A 14,858-nucleotide genomic window follows, 5' to 3' on the forward strand; every position below is an offset into this window, starting at 1 on the left:
GGCCGGGGCCAGGGCCGGGGCCGGGGCCGGAGGGCGCGTGGCGGCGGCGGGATGGCGGAGAGCGAGGCCGAGACCCCCAGCACGCCCGGCGAGTTCGAGAGCAAGTACTTCGAGTTCCAGGGCGTGCGGCTGCCGCCCTTCTGCCGCGGGAAGATGGAGGAGATCGCCGACTTCCCCGTGCGGCCCAGCGACGTGTGGATCGTCACCTACCCCAAGTCCGGTGAGCCCGGCCCGGCCAGGTGGCCCCCGCGCCCCGGGCCCGGAGAGCCAACCCGCCCGCGATGGGAGAGGCCTCTGGGCTCCCTGGCCACGGCAGCCAGCGCCCCGCCCGCCCCATCCCCTCCCAGACCCCGACTTCGCCCCGTCCCACCCCTTCCACCCCACCCAGGCCGGGCTGTGTGACCTTGGACGCGCGCTCGGCCTCTCTGGCCCCTGGTGTCCACACCCCGCCCCGGCCCAGTGCGCGCAGGAAGGCTGCAGGGAGCACCGCGCCTTGCCTTGCCTTGCCTTCCCGCGCCCCTGATGGCCCGCATGGGCCCCGCTGGGGGACGGGGTGCCTAGCCAGGCTGGGTTTCCCCCCATGCCCGCCCCCCACTCCCCAAGTCGCGGGCAGGGCCGAGGGGGCAGATGGAGGCGGGATCCCCGGCAAGGTCACAGCAGCTGCCTGCCTTCCCGGGGCGGGCGAGGTGGCGGCCAGGGCCCTGCGGTGGCTTTGAGGGCCGTTTGGAGGGAGGAAGAGACAAACACACACACCCCGAATCCCCAATCCCCGGGCAGCCGCCCCACTGAGGGACTGGCCCAGGGAGGGCGAGTGAGCTGAGCTCGGGTCCGAAGACGATGGGCTGAGCTGGTGGCCAGGGTCTGATCCTGGTCCTGCGAGTAGGCCTGGGCCCCCACCATCCCCCATGCTGGTCTGGTAAGGGGAGTGCCTGGAGCAGAGCAGGCATCTGGGGTGTCTGGGGAGATGGTGAGAAAGAGCAGGTGGCACCCCACAGCCCAGTGGGGTGGAGAGTAGAGACCAGGAGGGACCTTCCAGAGAGACTCTGGATCCCCCCACTGGTTTGTCCCCAGTTGGGAAGAAAACCAATGTGTTCCATGCGCATGCCCGGTTCTACGGTGCTCCCAGGCCTGGGTGTCTGCATGGCAGGCAGTAGGGTGGAAAGCGGGGTTGTGTTCAGGGTGTGTACCAGGCCTCGTGGCTTTCTGGACCCCTGGCCAAGGCAGAAGGGGTCCCAGGAGGGTCCCAGCTCAACACGTGTTGAGATTGGTTTGGCCATCCCGCTGTCCCCAGCACCCCCTGACTTCCCCTGTGTGTCCCAAAGGCCCCAGAGCCCAGTCAGAGGTGTGTGTGTGGGCCACCACAGCGGCTGTTTCTCCCGCAGCAGCCCTCCCACGGGCTCCGGGCCTGAGCCTTGCTGTTTCTGGGTACACGGCTGTCATCAGGGGGAGGAGGCACCCGTGTGGTGGGGCCCAGGATCAGGGACCCTAAGCGGAGCCACCCTAGCTCACCCCAATTGCTCCCTCCACAGGGCCCTGCTCAGTCTTGCAGACTCAGGGCCCAGGAAGACGTTTGCCTCGTTGAGCTCAGGCACCAGGCCCCTTCCCCCTGCCACTGTGGGATTGTCCTCAGGGCAAGGATAACGGTGGGACCCTTGTGGGCACTCGTTGTTGCCCCACTACACAGCTAGCCCCGAGGTCCCCAAAGCCACCAGCTAAAAGGGCAGAAGTGCGTCTGTGGGTGCTCGGGAAGGGGCGTGTGTGAGGGTGTTGGAGATGTGAGGTTGTGTATAGTATGAATCTATGGTTGTATGTGGGAGGGGTGTGAAGTGTGTGCATGGTATGTGAGGTGTGTATTTAGAGTGAGGTGTATATGGAGTGTGAGGTGTGTGAGTCGTGGTGTGTGTGTGAGTGTGTGTGCGTGGCGTGTGTTGTGTGGTGCGACATGCGTTCCCACCCGTCCAGGCACCAGCCTGCTGCAGGAGGTCGTGTACCTGGTGAGCCAGGGCGCCGACCCGGACGAGATCGGCCTCATGAACATTGACGAGCAGCTGCCCGTCCTGGAGTACCCGCAGCCGGGCCTGGACATCCTCAAGGTGGCGGGGCCAGGGGACATGGGGTCGGGGGCTTGGGATTTGTAAATCTTAGGCCTGGTGGGCTATGGAGGGCGGGGGTAGGCCAGGAGCTCATGAGGGAGGGTTGGGGGTCCCAGGGTGCTGGGGGGCTAGTGCGGGGTGTCCCTGACCTCGCCCTCGCCCGCAGGAGTTGACATCCCCTCGCCTCATCAAGAGCCACCTCCCCTACCGCTTCCTGCCCTCTGACCTCCATGATGGGGACTCCAAGGTGAGCTCCCCTCTCTGAGCGGTGCCCCTGCCCGTCTTGGGTTGGGCGTCACTGGCACGGAGTGGAGCCGGGTGGGTCGGGTGAGGCTCACGAGCGTCCCCGCAGGTCATCTACATGGCCCGGAACCCCAAGGACCTGGTGGTGTCCTACTACCAGTTCCACCGCTCGCTGCGCACCATGAGCTACCGCGGCACCTTCCAGGAGTTCTGCCGGAGATTCATGAATGATAAGCGTGAGTGACAGCAGGGGTGCTGGGTTGAGCGGGGGCGGGATGTGGGTGTTGTGGGGGGTGCTGGAATATGGTTTTTGGGCCACACCCGGCAGCAATTAGGGATAACTCCTGGCTCTACACTCAAAAGTTGCTCCTGGCAGGCTCGGGAGACCATATGGGATGCTAGGAATTGAACCCGGGTCTGTCCCAGTTTGGCCGCATGCAAGGCAACTGCCTTACAGCTGTGCTATCACTCTGGCCCCTGGGGTGTGTGTTTTGAGGTGTGGTATATGGGGATGTGCTGGGGTGTGTGTTTTGGGACGTTGGGTATGATTTGGGGTGTGTGGGGTGTTTTTGGGGGGTGTTATGGGGGTATGTGGGATGTACTGGGCTATGGGGTCCTATGCGGCCTCTGCACCCTTCAGGGTGGCTGCAGGCTCTGTCCATGGTGCTGACTCCGGTGTCCCTAACTCAGCCAGGACAGGCACTCCAGAGATAGAGCCATGTGGGAGATGCTATGGGCCCAAGTGGTCACTGCCCTCTCGTACCTCATGCCCTCTGGGATCTGGGGATGAGGGGGCTGAATTATGGGATGCTGGTGGTTTCCTCCCCAGGACCCACACACTTTGAGGCCCCTGCTGTTCAGACACTGACTTACACATATCCCTCATGCACATACAAACAAATATACACTCACCCAGGCACACAAATGCTTATGTGTCTGTGGAAACCAGGCTCAGTGGTCACAGCCAGCACCCCTGTGACCCCTTGCTCTACCCAGTGAGGGTCCTGGCTCTCCCCTCCCCTCAGTGAGCTGCTGACAGACCCGTTAGTGTGCAGTGCCTGGGGTGGGATGGGGTGAGCACACAGCGGGGGACATGGCCTAGCTGACCCTGGGAGGTGTTGTGGGGGGTCAGCTATGCTACTGGCCCATGTCTCACTGTCCCATGGCCCTTCCCCCACTGTCCCCTGCCCCTGCAGTGGGTTACGGCTCCTGGTTCGAGCACGTACAGGAGTTCTGGGAGCACCGTACTGATTCCAATGTGTTGTTTCTCAAGTATGAAGACATGCACCGGGTGAGTCTGGAACTTTCTCTGGCACTGAGGGGCTTGACCTGCTCCCAAGGCCTCCCTGGCACTCCCAGAGGGTACATGCCCCCCCATGTACACGCCCCTGTGCAAACCCCCATATATACAAACACCCCATATACAACCCTTTGGGAATATGGCACCTATCAGCTTCCAGGGAGCGTCTTTGTCCTTGTCCCAGCCAGGTCAGCATCTCCTGCTGATGATGTCAGCAATGGGGGTTTCCTAGGGACCCCCAGGGTTTACTTGATGCCAGCAGGAGGGACCCCCAGACCCCCTGACCCAGCTCAGCACCTTCCAGGCTCCACTGGCCCTCAGGCAATAATGCTGCCCAGGCCGGTCATGTTGCCCACACCCCTGCTAGCAGGTCCCATCCCGGATAACCCCATTCTGCTCTCGCCCCCCAGGACCTGGTCACTCTGGTGGAACAGCTCGCCCGGTTCCTGGGGGTGGCGTGTGACAAGGCGCAGCTGGAGTCGCTGATAGAGCACTGCCACCAGCTGGTGGACCAGTGCTGCAACGCCGAGGCCCTCCCCGTGGGCCGGGGTACGTGGGGCCCCTGTAGTGACCCTCAGTGTCCTCCGCTGGCCTGGGCAAGAGTCATGGCTTCTTAGGAGCCCAGCCAGGACCGGTAGCCTTGTTCTGTCCAAGAGGGCCTTGAAGGGGCCAGTTAGGGGAGCGCCAGGGCTAGAATGCTGGGATCGAGCGTGCCCAGCCAGCCTCTCTCTGGACACCACCCTGGGTGCTCACATGGCCCTCATGGTTCGGTTCCCAGATTGAGGCTGTCTGGCACGGAGCCTGGGCCAGTGTCCCTGGAGTTTGAGCCCTGAAGTTGCTCCTTGGACCAAGGTTGGGTTTGAAGATTCCTCTGGTGGGGAGGGTGACTTGAGGGGCAAGTTTGCCCCTTTGCAGGGCAAGGCAGGGCCTCGGGGACCCCAAGTCAAGACTGACTCCTCACCTCCAGCCTCTCACCTACATTTCCACCACTCCCGCCCCTAGATGCCTCATTAACGTTGTTTTGTTCTTTTTCAGTTTTGCTTTGCTGTGTTTTGTTCGCCATGGCTGTGCCTCCTCCCCCACCCCCGTGTGCGGGACCCGGGGTGCCCGCATGTACCCAGCCTTGCCCGCTGCCTCCCCATCCTCTGCCCACCATGCCCCCTCAGTCCGCCTTTATTTCCGTTCTCCGGTTTTGTTTTCTTTTAGCACGTTGCCTCTTTGCTTGGAAGACCCGCCTGCTTGCGTGGGGTGTGGGTGGCGGCCGCGGGGCTTAGCTTTGCTCCCTGGCACAACCTCGGTCACCTGTCCTCTTCCCCCCGCCCCCAGGTGGGTACCCCCGCCAGCTCTTGGCCCCCCGGTGAGCCAGATAGTCACGGAGCCCGGTTGAGGGGCTGGGCAGTCTGGAGTGGGGAGTGGGGGGGGGGAGTCACAGGGTCTGGGCAGGAGCCCCGTGAGAGTGCCCAGTGGCAGGGACAGGAAAGGCGCCCCTGGCCCTGTTCTGTTAGCCCTTGGGGGCCACCCCAACGGTGCTGCTAGGAACTGAGCGATCCCCAGGTGGCGGGGAGATGTATTTTCCGGGCATATTGGGAACATCTTCACGGCTGCTCTGACCCTTACCCAAACCCACTGACTTGGGCAGGAGTGGAGGCCCCTCAGCTCACCTGGGTAGGGTGCCCCCGCTTGATGAGTGGGGGTCCTTGCTGTAGCTCGTTTTAGAGGCAAGCGGACCCCGACTCAGACTCTCCTTCAGTTCTCCCCGAGGGCTGAGGGGAGTCCTAGCTTCTCCCCAAAGGCTCTGCCAAGGATGTGGTGGGGAGACACTGAGGCAAGGTCCTCTGGGGACCCCACCTTGAACCCTGGAGCTCCCTGCTCTTGCGTGTGCTGGTCCCCAGTGGACAGGCCAGGGATACCACACCAGGCTATGGGGGCACATCTCGGGGATCCCCTCGTTTCTGGTTCTGTGTCCAGGGGCTGGGCTCAGAGGGGATGGGGCCATGTGGACTTGTGGGTGGAGTTTTCCCCCTAGGGGTGGGGCTACAACGGGTGGGCGGGGCTACACCCTTGCTGGGCGGGGCTTCACCCTTCGGGGTTGTGTTGCTGGGCGTGGCTTCACCCTGGGGCGGGGTTTGTGTCAGTGGGTAGAGCCTTGCTTAGGGGGCAGGCTTTGTACGGTGGGCGTGGCCTTTCCCTGGGGGCGTGGCTTTGCGGTAATGGGTGGAGCCTTCACCAGGGTCTGTGTTAGTGGGTGGAGCTTTCCTATGGGGCGGGGCTGGGAATGGGCGTGGCTTTTCCCCAGGGCGTGACTGCCAGTGGGTGGAGGCTTGCTTATGGGACAGGCTCTGTAAATTGGGCGTGGCCCTTCTGTGGGGACGTGGTTGCTAGTGGGTGGGGCCTCCGGGGCGGGGCTTTGTGGGATGGGCGTGGCTTTCTAAGGGCTGGATTTGTGTCCGTGGGCAGGGCTTATGGTGGGCATGGCCTTTCCCTGGGGCGTGGTCTGTGTCAGTAGATGGAGCCTTGTGAATGGGGCGGGCTTTGCGAGGCGGGCGTGGCCTCTTGTGGGGCGTGGCCAGGTGACAGTAGGTGGAGCTTTCACGGGGCGGGGCCTGCGAGGTGGACAGAGCTTTGCTGGTCCGGCCTTGTCCACCACGGGTCCTCCCGGGGTCCTCCGGGCTCAGGCCAGGCTGGGTCGGTCCGTTGCAGGCCGCGTGGGGCTGTGGAAGGACATCTTCACCGTGTCCATGAACGAGAAGTTCGACCTGGTGTACAAGCAGAAGATGGGCAAGTGCGACGTGGCCTTCGACTTCTGCTTGTAGGCCTGCATGCCCCGTCTGTCCGTCCGTGCCCCGCTGCCCACGTCCCTGGACATGCCATGCCATGCCACGCCACGCCGGCCGCTGCCCCCGCACCCGGGTCGCGGGAGGGCTCGAGTGGGGCGGCCGCCCGGGTCTGCTCTGCTCCCTGGCCCACGGGGCCTCAGCGCTTTGCACCAGAACCCAAATGAATAAATAAATGTCTGTGAACCAAACTGGGCGCGTCCATTTTCTGGGGACCCTGCTCCCCTAGGCAGCCTGTGTGTTGCAGGCCGGGCCTGGTCTGGCGGTGCTGGGGTGTCGGCAAGAAGACGGGGCAGGTGTTGATGTCCATTGGTGGGTGAGGACCCTGCCAAGGCCGCACGCAGCCACTTAACACTAGAATAACAAGTTAATTACTGAGTCCTGGATGGAGGTGGAAGGTGGTGAGATGGAAGGAGGGTGAGGCCTCTCTCTGCCGGCCCAAGCCACAGGTCTGCAACCCCCTTCAGCCGGCCGGTCTGAGGGTTCAGGGTGGCCGTGAGGAAAAGACTCACAGGCAGTCAGGTTTCAGGAGACATCAGCTTTATTCAAGGCTCTAGCCAACAGGTGTGGCTTCTGTCATAACCTTTTACACTGGTTCCACAATCAGCCCTGACATCTCACCCTCTTTCTGCCATCTCTCCTCCTGCCGCTTCTTCCATCTCCCACTGAATCTCTCTCTCTGCCCTTCAGGCGATCCTTTTGATACCTACCAAAGACCCCTTCCAGAAATGGGCAGGTCTTATCATCAGGTAAGGTTATGCAGGAAGATAGGGGTGGGGTGACAAACACCCTGTTTCTAACACTTTGGGGTGACCATCTGCCCAGCCCAGCTGACTCAGTGTGTGCTAGGCCCCTCTTGGCACCAGCACCTACAACCCCGATTGGCAGAGCAGCTGTGGGAAGCTGTGGGATGGGGGTCTGGAGCCCCCAGAGGGACCTGTCCTGGTGGCTGATATGTCTGTCTGGCAGATGGGTGCCCCCTTTGTGCTCTGGGAAGGGACACATAGCTTTGCCTGGTGGCGTGGAAACTCCTTACCCACCATCAATACCCCAGTGTTCTTATCTATTTTTCTACCTTCCTGCCATGAGATCATGAGCACCCCGCCTTCCCTGTGCTTGCAGCTGGAGTAAAGACTCTTCAGGCCAGAGCTGCAGTGCTGATGAGATGAGGGGAGACCCCCACAGCGCCGTCATTCTCCAGAGCCTTGCAGGGAAGTGGTGAGGTGCAGGTGGCCACATCCACGTGCCATCCAGGAGGCCCCTGGGCACCAGCTCCAAGTCCTCCCAGCCTGAGGTTGTCTGAGGAGGATCTTTTTGTCCTTGGTGGGCTGTTTCTGGGGTTCTTGGTTATGTCCAGGCTTGCCTTGGAATCGGAAGTTTCCCCCAGAGCCTGGCTGGCTAAGGCTGCAATAATACCCCAATGGTTGGGACCCCCAAAGTCAGCCCTTCAGGAAAAGCAGAATCAAAGGGGCCTGGGAAGTGTCTACCCAAAAGGCACTTCCTGGGTGCTCTGGTCACTTGGATATTGGTCTTCTGACCACAGCCCGGACTCCTACAGTTTGGGGCACCAGAGGGGGGAGTGGGTGGGATGGTGAGTTGGGGACACCAGTCAGGGTGCTCAGGCCTCGTGAGACATGGAGGACTTTTGGGTGGGGTGGTCCTTGGGACATCTCAGGTACTCCCTGCTGTGGGAATGTTTCTCCCGGGGCACACGGGACGAGTTCCCTGCAGTGGCCTCCCCCATGCTGAAATGAAGATTTCTCAGTTCACCCAGTATTCTTTGGGGGGGGGCATTGGGTCATACTCGGAGGCGCTCAGACATTAATTCTGGCTCTGCACTCAGAAATCATTCCTGGCAGGCTCCAGGGACCATATGGAATGCAGGGGATCAAACCAGGGTCCTGGGCCCGGAGAGATAGCACAGCGCCGTTTGCCTTGCAAGCAGCCGATCCAGGACCAAAGGTGGTTGGTTTGAATCCCGGTGTCCCATATGGTCCCCCGTGCCTGCCAGGAGCTATTTCTGAGCAGAGAGCCAGGAGTAATCCCTGAGTGCAGCTGGGTGTGCCCCGCAAAAAAAACAAACAAACAAACAAAAAACAAAACCAGGGTCCTTCTGGAGTTGGCCACTTGCAAGGCAAACACCCTACCGCTGTGCTATCGCTCTGGCTCACCCATACAGGGATCATGAGGGGCTGAGCAGATGGGCAATCTCAGGTCCAGCCCCACCCTCTGATAGCTGGTCCTGTGCATGTGTCTGACTGTCCTGGTGGGCCCCCCTTGTCATCCCCCACTCCAAAAATAGGGCTTGGCTTCTCAGCAGGTACCTCAAAGAAGGGTCCTTCTGGTCTGGTGCATCTCTGAGTCTATGCTTTGGGAATTTATTTGTCCCTGGTACCCTCTCTGTGGGGTCCCAAAGTCACATCACATTATGGGAGGCGCCAACCTGCTCTTCTGGGGTCACCTGTGCTGGCATGGCGGTGGCCACCCCCTAATGACAAGGTACACATACAAGCAGCTTTTGGAATCCCAGGCAGGCATTTTTAGGGGGGCTTGAGTGATACATGTAGGTACCCCTGTGGGAGTAAGGTGGGGTGCCTTTGAGCAAAAAGACTGCTGTCGGTGATGTCGGCCAGGGATGTCCCTCGGGGACTGGCCCCTTCTCCTTTGGTCACATCTCAATGATAAAGTCGGGAATTCTACACGCACCCCTTTAATGACTCCAAGAGGCAGAGATCATGCAAAAGCTAGGGGTTTTATACAAGCATGCAGGGCTCTCAATCATGACCAGAGGCCAGAGGGTGAGGGCCCTGAGCAAAGGTTTTTCACTTCTTTTATAGTACTCTGGCTGCAGTGGGGACTTACAGAATATCTTGTGACAGCCATATTCCAGGAAGTACATAAACCATTACCCACAAAGCATGACAGTTGCATCTCAATGAATGCGCAAACCATTAACCATAAAGCAACTTACGCAAAGCATACCATGACACCATGACAGTTACATTTGCCTGCAAACTTTTTTTTTTGGGGGGGCCACATCCGGCGTTGCTCAGGGGTCACTCCTGGCTGTCTGCTCAGAAATAGCTTCTGGCAGGCACGAGGAACCATATGGGACACCAGGATTTGAACCAACCACCTTTGGTCCTGGATCGGCTGCTTGCAAGGCAAACGGCGCTGTGCTATCTCTCCGGGCCCTGCCTGCAAACTTTAGATAATAGTTAGTCTCAAGGTCAGCAGTGGTTGGAGTGTATTTATTTATTTATTTATTTATTTATTTATTTATTTATTTATTTATTTATTTATTTATTTATTTATTTATTTATTTTGGTTTTTGGGTCACACCTGGCAGTGCTCAGGGGTTACTCCTGGCTCTTAGGCTCAGAAATTGCCCCTGGCAGGCTCAGGGGACTATATGGGATGCCAGGATTCGAACCACTGTTCGAATAAGGAAAACGCCTTATCTCCATGCTATTTCTCTGGCCCCAGGTTGGAGTGTATTTCATGGTCAAAGGTGGGGGCTTAAAGAAGCTGTAAAGAAAAACTTATTTCTTTTCATCAGAAGCAACTTTTTATTTTTTCATTCCACTTATCTCTTTTTTCTTTTCTTTTCTTTTCTTTTTTTTTTTTTTCCGGTTTTTGGGCCACACCTGGAACTGCTCAGGGGTTACTCCTAGCTCTGAGCTCAGAACTAGCTCCTGGCAGGCCTTGGCTCCCTCTGGGATGCCGGGGATGGAACCTAGGTTCATCCTGGGTCAGCCGCATGCAAGGCAAACGCCCTACTGCTGTGCTATCGCTCTGGCCCCCACTTACCTATTTTTTTTTGTTTGTTTTTGGGCCACACCCGGTGACGCTTAGGGGTTACTCTTGGCTGTGTGCTCAGAAGTCGCTCCTAGCTTGGGGGACCATATGGGACACCGGGGGATCGAACCGCGGTCCATCCAAGGCTAGCGCAGGCAAGGCAGGCACCTTACCTCTAGCGCCACCACCTGGCCCCCCACTTACCTATTTTTAAACATAAATTCTTTAATTAAATCACCGGGAGATACAGTTTACAAGTTGTTCATGATTGAGTTTCAGTCATGCGATGTCCAACACCCTCACCAGGACCTATTTCCCACTGCTAATGTCCCTTTTTCCTTTTCACTCCGCTCCCCTCCCTCCTTCCTCTGTGAAAGACATTTTTCTTCTCTCTTTCTCTTTCTTCCTTTTTCCTTCCAGACACTGTGGTTTGTAATACTGTTGCTGAAGGGGCATCATTCGTATCACGTTCCCTCCTGCAGCACCAGTTCTTACCCCGAGTGATGATTTCCGATCCTAATCGTCCTAATGCTCTCAGAGCGTCCCCTGCCCTATGGCAAACTTCCTACCATGGGCCAGTCCTCCTGGCCTGCATCCCTATTGGAAATATTACCATATAATATATTTTTTAAAAAGTCCCACCAATGAGTGTGACCATTCTTTTTTTTTGGGGGGGGGGAGGACACACTCAGCGCACTCAGGGATTACCCCTGGATCTGTGCTCAGAAATTGCTCCTGGCAGGGTTGGAGGACTATATGGGATGCCAGGAGTTGAACCCAGATTCATCCTGAGTTGGCCGCCGCATGCAAGGCAAACACCCTACTGCCAAACTATTGCTCTGGCCCCAATGTCTATCCCTCTTCCTCTAACTCGTTTTGCTTAGCACAATAATCTCCATCTTCCCATTTCTACCAGGCTACTTTTTCAGAGCTGGGATGGACCCTGGGACCTACCTCACTGTCCCACTGAGCCCCACCCTGCGTCTCTGAACATCCTTTCCTTTACTGCCACCAGCAGGGCTGGTCCTTCGTAAAGACCCAGCCTGCCCTGTGCATCCCTGCTGGCTGTTTTCAGACCAGTCCTGGATGGGCCATCTCACCCAGCTCCCTGGACACATGCACCCCTCCTTCCTCCTCTTCCCTTGATCATCCAGCAGTGCCCTGAACACAAGTGTCCCACAAACACTTGGGGGGAACCCGTCCCCCAGCCATTGTCCTTTATTGTTCATTTTTGTTCCTTTGTCCCCATTGCTTATCCCTGGGGAACACCGCAGGGGACAAATTCTGCAGGTAAATCCATGCCGTCAGGGTCTCCTGTCCTGGCTCTGTGAGAGAGTGGGGTGATGGAGACTCCTCTCCCCCACCTGGCTTTCTGCAGCTGTCAAGTGAGTGTTGGCAGCCCCTGGGTTCCCTCTGCTGGTGGCCGGGCCCAGATGCTCATGTGTGCCAGGAGGGAGGTGGACATTCAGCTGCCAATGCACCAGGCTGAGCCAAGTCTGGACTTCTGGGTGCAGAGTGGGTAGGAGATGAGGAGAGAGCAGGAGGGAAGAGGGGCCACACGCCAGGCCCTGCCACCCTCAACGAGTGCCAGGACGCACCGCCGGTCTCTGCTTCCTAGGCAGCTCGGCATTCTCGTGACTCAGCCGAGGCAGGGACAAGGGAGGGATGTGTGGGTGTCTCCTGAGGCCTTTGTCATGGGAAGGTGCCCGCCGCACAGCTGGCTCGCCCACTCAGTCCCCATCCGTGCCAAAGCGCTGCATCCAACACCCATCGCCGCTCTCTCCTGTGCCCGGAGCTGCCTGGCACCAGATGTCTGAGTTTGTCCCCTTCCATGATACGCAGAAGCTGCTCTTTCAAAGGGGCCTTGGCAAGCTCAGAAGGTGAGAGGCGTTAAAAAAAATAGCCAAAAAACAGCTCCAAGATGCACTTTCTTCTCATCTGAGTTGGCACCTGATGCGCCTTCGTGCCGTGGGCACCAGCCGGGGATGGAAATCTCAAAATACCCCACACTAGTCTACAATGGAAGGCCTTGCACCCACTCCTCTGAGTCCCCAGGAAATGGGAGCCGGTAGGGGGAGTCTCCCCACTACTTCTCCCCTCTCCCTATTATAATAAAATGTGCGAGTTCAGCTCCCAGTGAGCTGAAGCCAGAGTCACCGTGTCTGAGGAAAGTATAGGAGGAAACATCTGCTTTTGTGACAATAACCACTGCGGCTTTTTTTTACCACCCACCCCACTCCCTGTTCTGCATGGTCTGGGGACGAAGCCTTTTCTAGCCACCACCAGGCCCCCAGAGAACCCGCAGATGCTGCCCAGGGGATCCTGAATCTTGCTTGCCTCTAGCTGCAATTCTGTGTGCGAGCCACATGGCTGTACCCCTTCCTTACTAACTGAGCAGAACCAGCGCTCTGTCTCAGGGGTTCACCAGGGCTGCTGTTTATCCCCCCCCCAATTCCTCTGATAATCCTGTTATTGATCAGTGTGACCTCATTCTCAGGGTCCTTCTGGGGATTGAACTGGCTTCTGGGAAGTCTCCTGGGCTCTACCTTTCCCGATCTGCCTCCCACAGGGGCTGAGCAGTATTTTGAGTTGTCTCTGCAGCCTAGAACCGTTTCTCCAACAGGAACCGGGCCTGATTCCCACAGCCAAAGCCCTGCATTGCTAGGGTGGTGTTGGGGGTCACTGCTGGGGGGTGCAGGTGGGATGTAAAATCTGGTTGATGCTGTGGGAAAGGACTTGGGGGCCCTTCCAAGGGTTAAAGTTAGAATGACCACAGGACCGGGCAATTCTGCCCTACCTGCACCCCAAAACAATGGACGGGATCTTCCATTCAAACCCCACGACAGGATCAATGTGGAAACATCACAGTGCCATAAACCCAGAGAGGACCCCACCAGGGTCACTGGATATTCTGCCCCTCCTCTGGATCTGGCATCTGGGGGGGGGGCACCTCCCAATGTACTACAGTGGCTGCCCTGGCTATCAGGACCCAATCCCCAAACGTAGAGAGCATAGGATGGTCTGTCTGTACTTCCTGCTCCCTGGGGGTCAAGCGGGACCCTAAGAGATGGAGTGAGAGCCCGAGGATGTGCTGCAGGGAGGGATTTGAGGGGCCAGTGGGAAACAGGGACTCCCAGTCTGCCCCAGCCTTGAACTGAAGGTGCGGAGAAGGTCAGGACCATGGACAGCAGAGTTCTGAGCACCTCAGTTCTGTAGCCTGGGAGAGCAGGCAACAGACGGCTGGCGGCTCAGTGTTGGGGAACCTAATGACCAGGGCGTGCACAGAGGGATGCTTGTTTGTGGGTGTGGTTCAGCCCCAGGCGAGGGTTCCCGCTCCAAAGAGGGAGGGCAGAGGGGGCCAGTGGTAGGGAAGGGTTGGGAGCTGCACCCAGCTCCTCAGGGAGCTGCTCCAGATGGGATGGGAGCAGGAGCCAGGGGGGTGTGGGCATTTGGGCTCCATGCAGGGAGGTGGGCAGAGCGGGCGTTTCTCTTTCCAGAGGGAAATGCCAGAATATGTTGAGCGGAAGGAAGGGAAGAGAGCGAGGAGGGGAGGAGGAGGAAGGGGAAGAGGAGGAGGAAGAAGAGGAGGGGCGGGACGAACCATGAGAGGAACACCAGGGGTTGGTGGTGTTGATTTCCGTGGTCCTGAGAGGCGCTATCGATAAACCACTGCAGAATTCTGGTGGTTTGGGCCTCGGGAGCCATTTACATCAGAAATAGGAGAACAAAGACGCCTGTGGAGTACCCCAGAGATACCTGGTTTCTGGGTCGCACCAGCAATTGTTACCACATATGAAAGGGAAATTGCAGAGGTTTCTAATCCGTCCAGGGACTCAGGAATTCAAGCCAATGCCAGTGCACAAACTGTGACCTCTGGTAAATGCTCCGACACTGCCCCAGAAGTCAGTACCTGTGCACAGGCCTGTGCTGGGGTCTCTGGTGACCCAAGCCAGTGGTGGTATCATGTCTCCAGGCTGCACCCAGAAGGGAAATGGAAAGGACCAGGCATTGAGTATCAGGGTGACAAGGGTTCAACCACACAAACTGCCTGCAGGGGCCTCAGGATCCCTTATGGGACCCCCAACCCCCCTTGTAGGACGTTGGCCTCAGCAGAGGGACCCTAGCGCAGAGGACTGGACAAGGGGCTGGCCCGGGTCCTGCTCTTCAGAACAGGTGTCAGGGAGAGAAGTTTCCAGATAGTGTCAGCTCCCTGCTTATGCCTCAGTTCTCAGTTTCCTCAGGCAGCTGGTGGGCGGGGGGATGTGGGTGTGGGAGGGGAGACAGATCTGAAATCTCTCCAGGGGCATTAGCAATGCAGTCCCCCACCCATCGTGCCAGCTGTCCATCCCTGAGCAGCAGCCAGAAAGCACCCCATGGGTATTAGGTACCCACTCCCTGTGGCATGAGCTCTGGGGCTCCCTCAACAAAGCCTTAGTTCATTGCCACCTGGAGGGTTGGCACAAGCTGGGGTCCCACCTGGGTTCCACTTCTGGCTCTGCCTAGGACAGAGTGTGTGAGTCCTGGGCCCAACCACAGTCCCTCCTGAGGGACAAGAGCTATCTGGGACTCCCATGACTATCAGTGAAGGGG

General features: G+C 58.5%; 1 protein-coding gene across 1 annotated transcript; it reads left to right on the top strand.

Moving 5' to 3' along the window:
* Window positions 1-6,649, top strand: SULT4A1 (sulfotransferase family 4A member 1). The gene is made up of 8 exons (XM_049771690.1): window positions 1-5; window positions 40-220; window positions 1,963-2,093; window positions 2,260-2,340; window positions 2,446-2,572; window positions 3,533-3,627; window positions 4,047-4,185; window positions 6,337-6,649. The coding sequence occupies exons 2-8, from the start codon at window positions 52-54 to the stop codon at window positions 6,447-6,449; spliced, it is 855 nt and encodes a 284-aa protein (XP_049627647.1). The 5' UTR covers window positions 1-5; window positions 40-51; the 3' UTR covers window positions 6,450-6,649.
* Window positions 6,650-14,858: the final 8,209 nt, after the last annotated feature.

Source organism: Suncus etruscus, chromosome 4 (genome assembly GCF_024139225.1).
Source record: "Suncus etruscus isolate mSunEtr1 chromosome 4, mSunEtr1.pri.cur, whole genome shotgun sequence".
NCBI lineage: Eukaryota > Metazoa > Chordata > Mammalia > Eulipotyphla > Soricidae > Suncus > Suncus etruscus.

What these genes read in the sequence shown, in the direction of transcription:
- SULT4A1 (XM_049771690.1), top strand. Translation starts at nt 52, where the DNA reads ATGGCGGAGAGCGAGGCCGAGACCCCCAGCACGCCCGGCGAGTTCGAG. An exon ending in AGTATGAAGACATGCACCGG is followed by an intron (nt 3,628 to 4,046) that starts GTGAGTCTGGAA and finishes CTCGCCCCCCAG; the next exon opens with GACCTGGTCACTCTGGTGGA. An exon ending in GGCCCTCCCCGTGGGCCGGG is followed by an intron (nt 4,186 to 6,336) that starts GTACGTGGGGCC and finishes GGTCCGTTGCAG; the next exon opens with GCCGCGTGGGGCTGTGGAAG.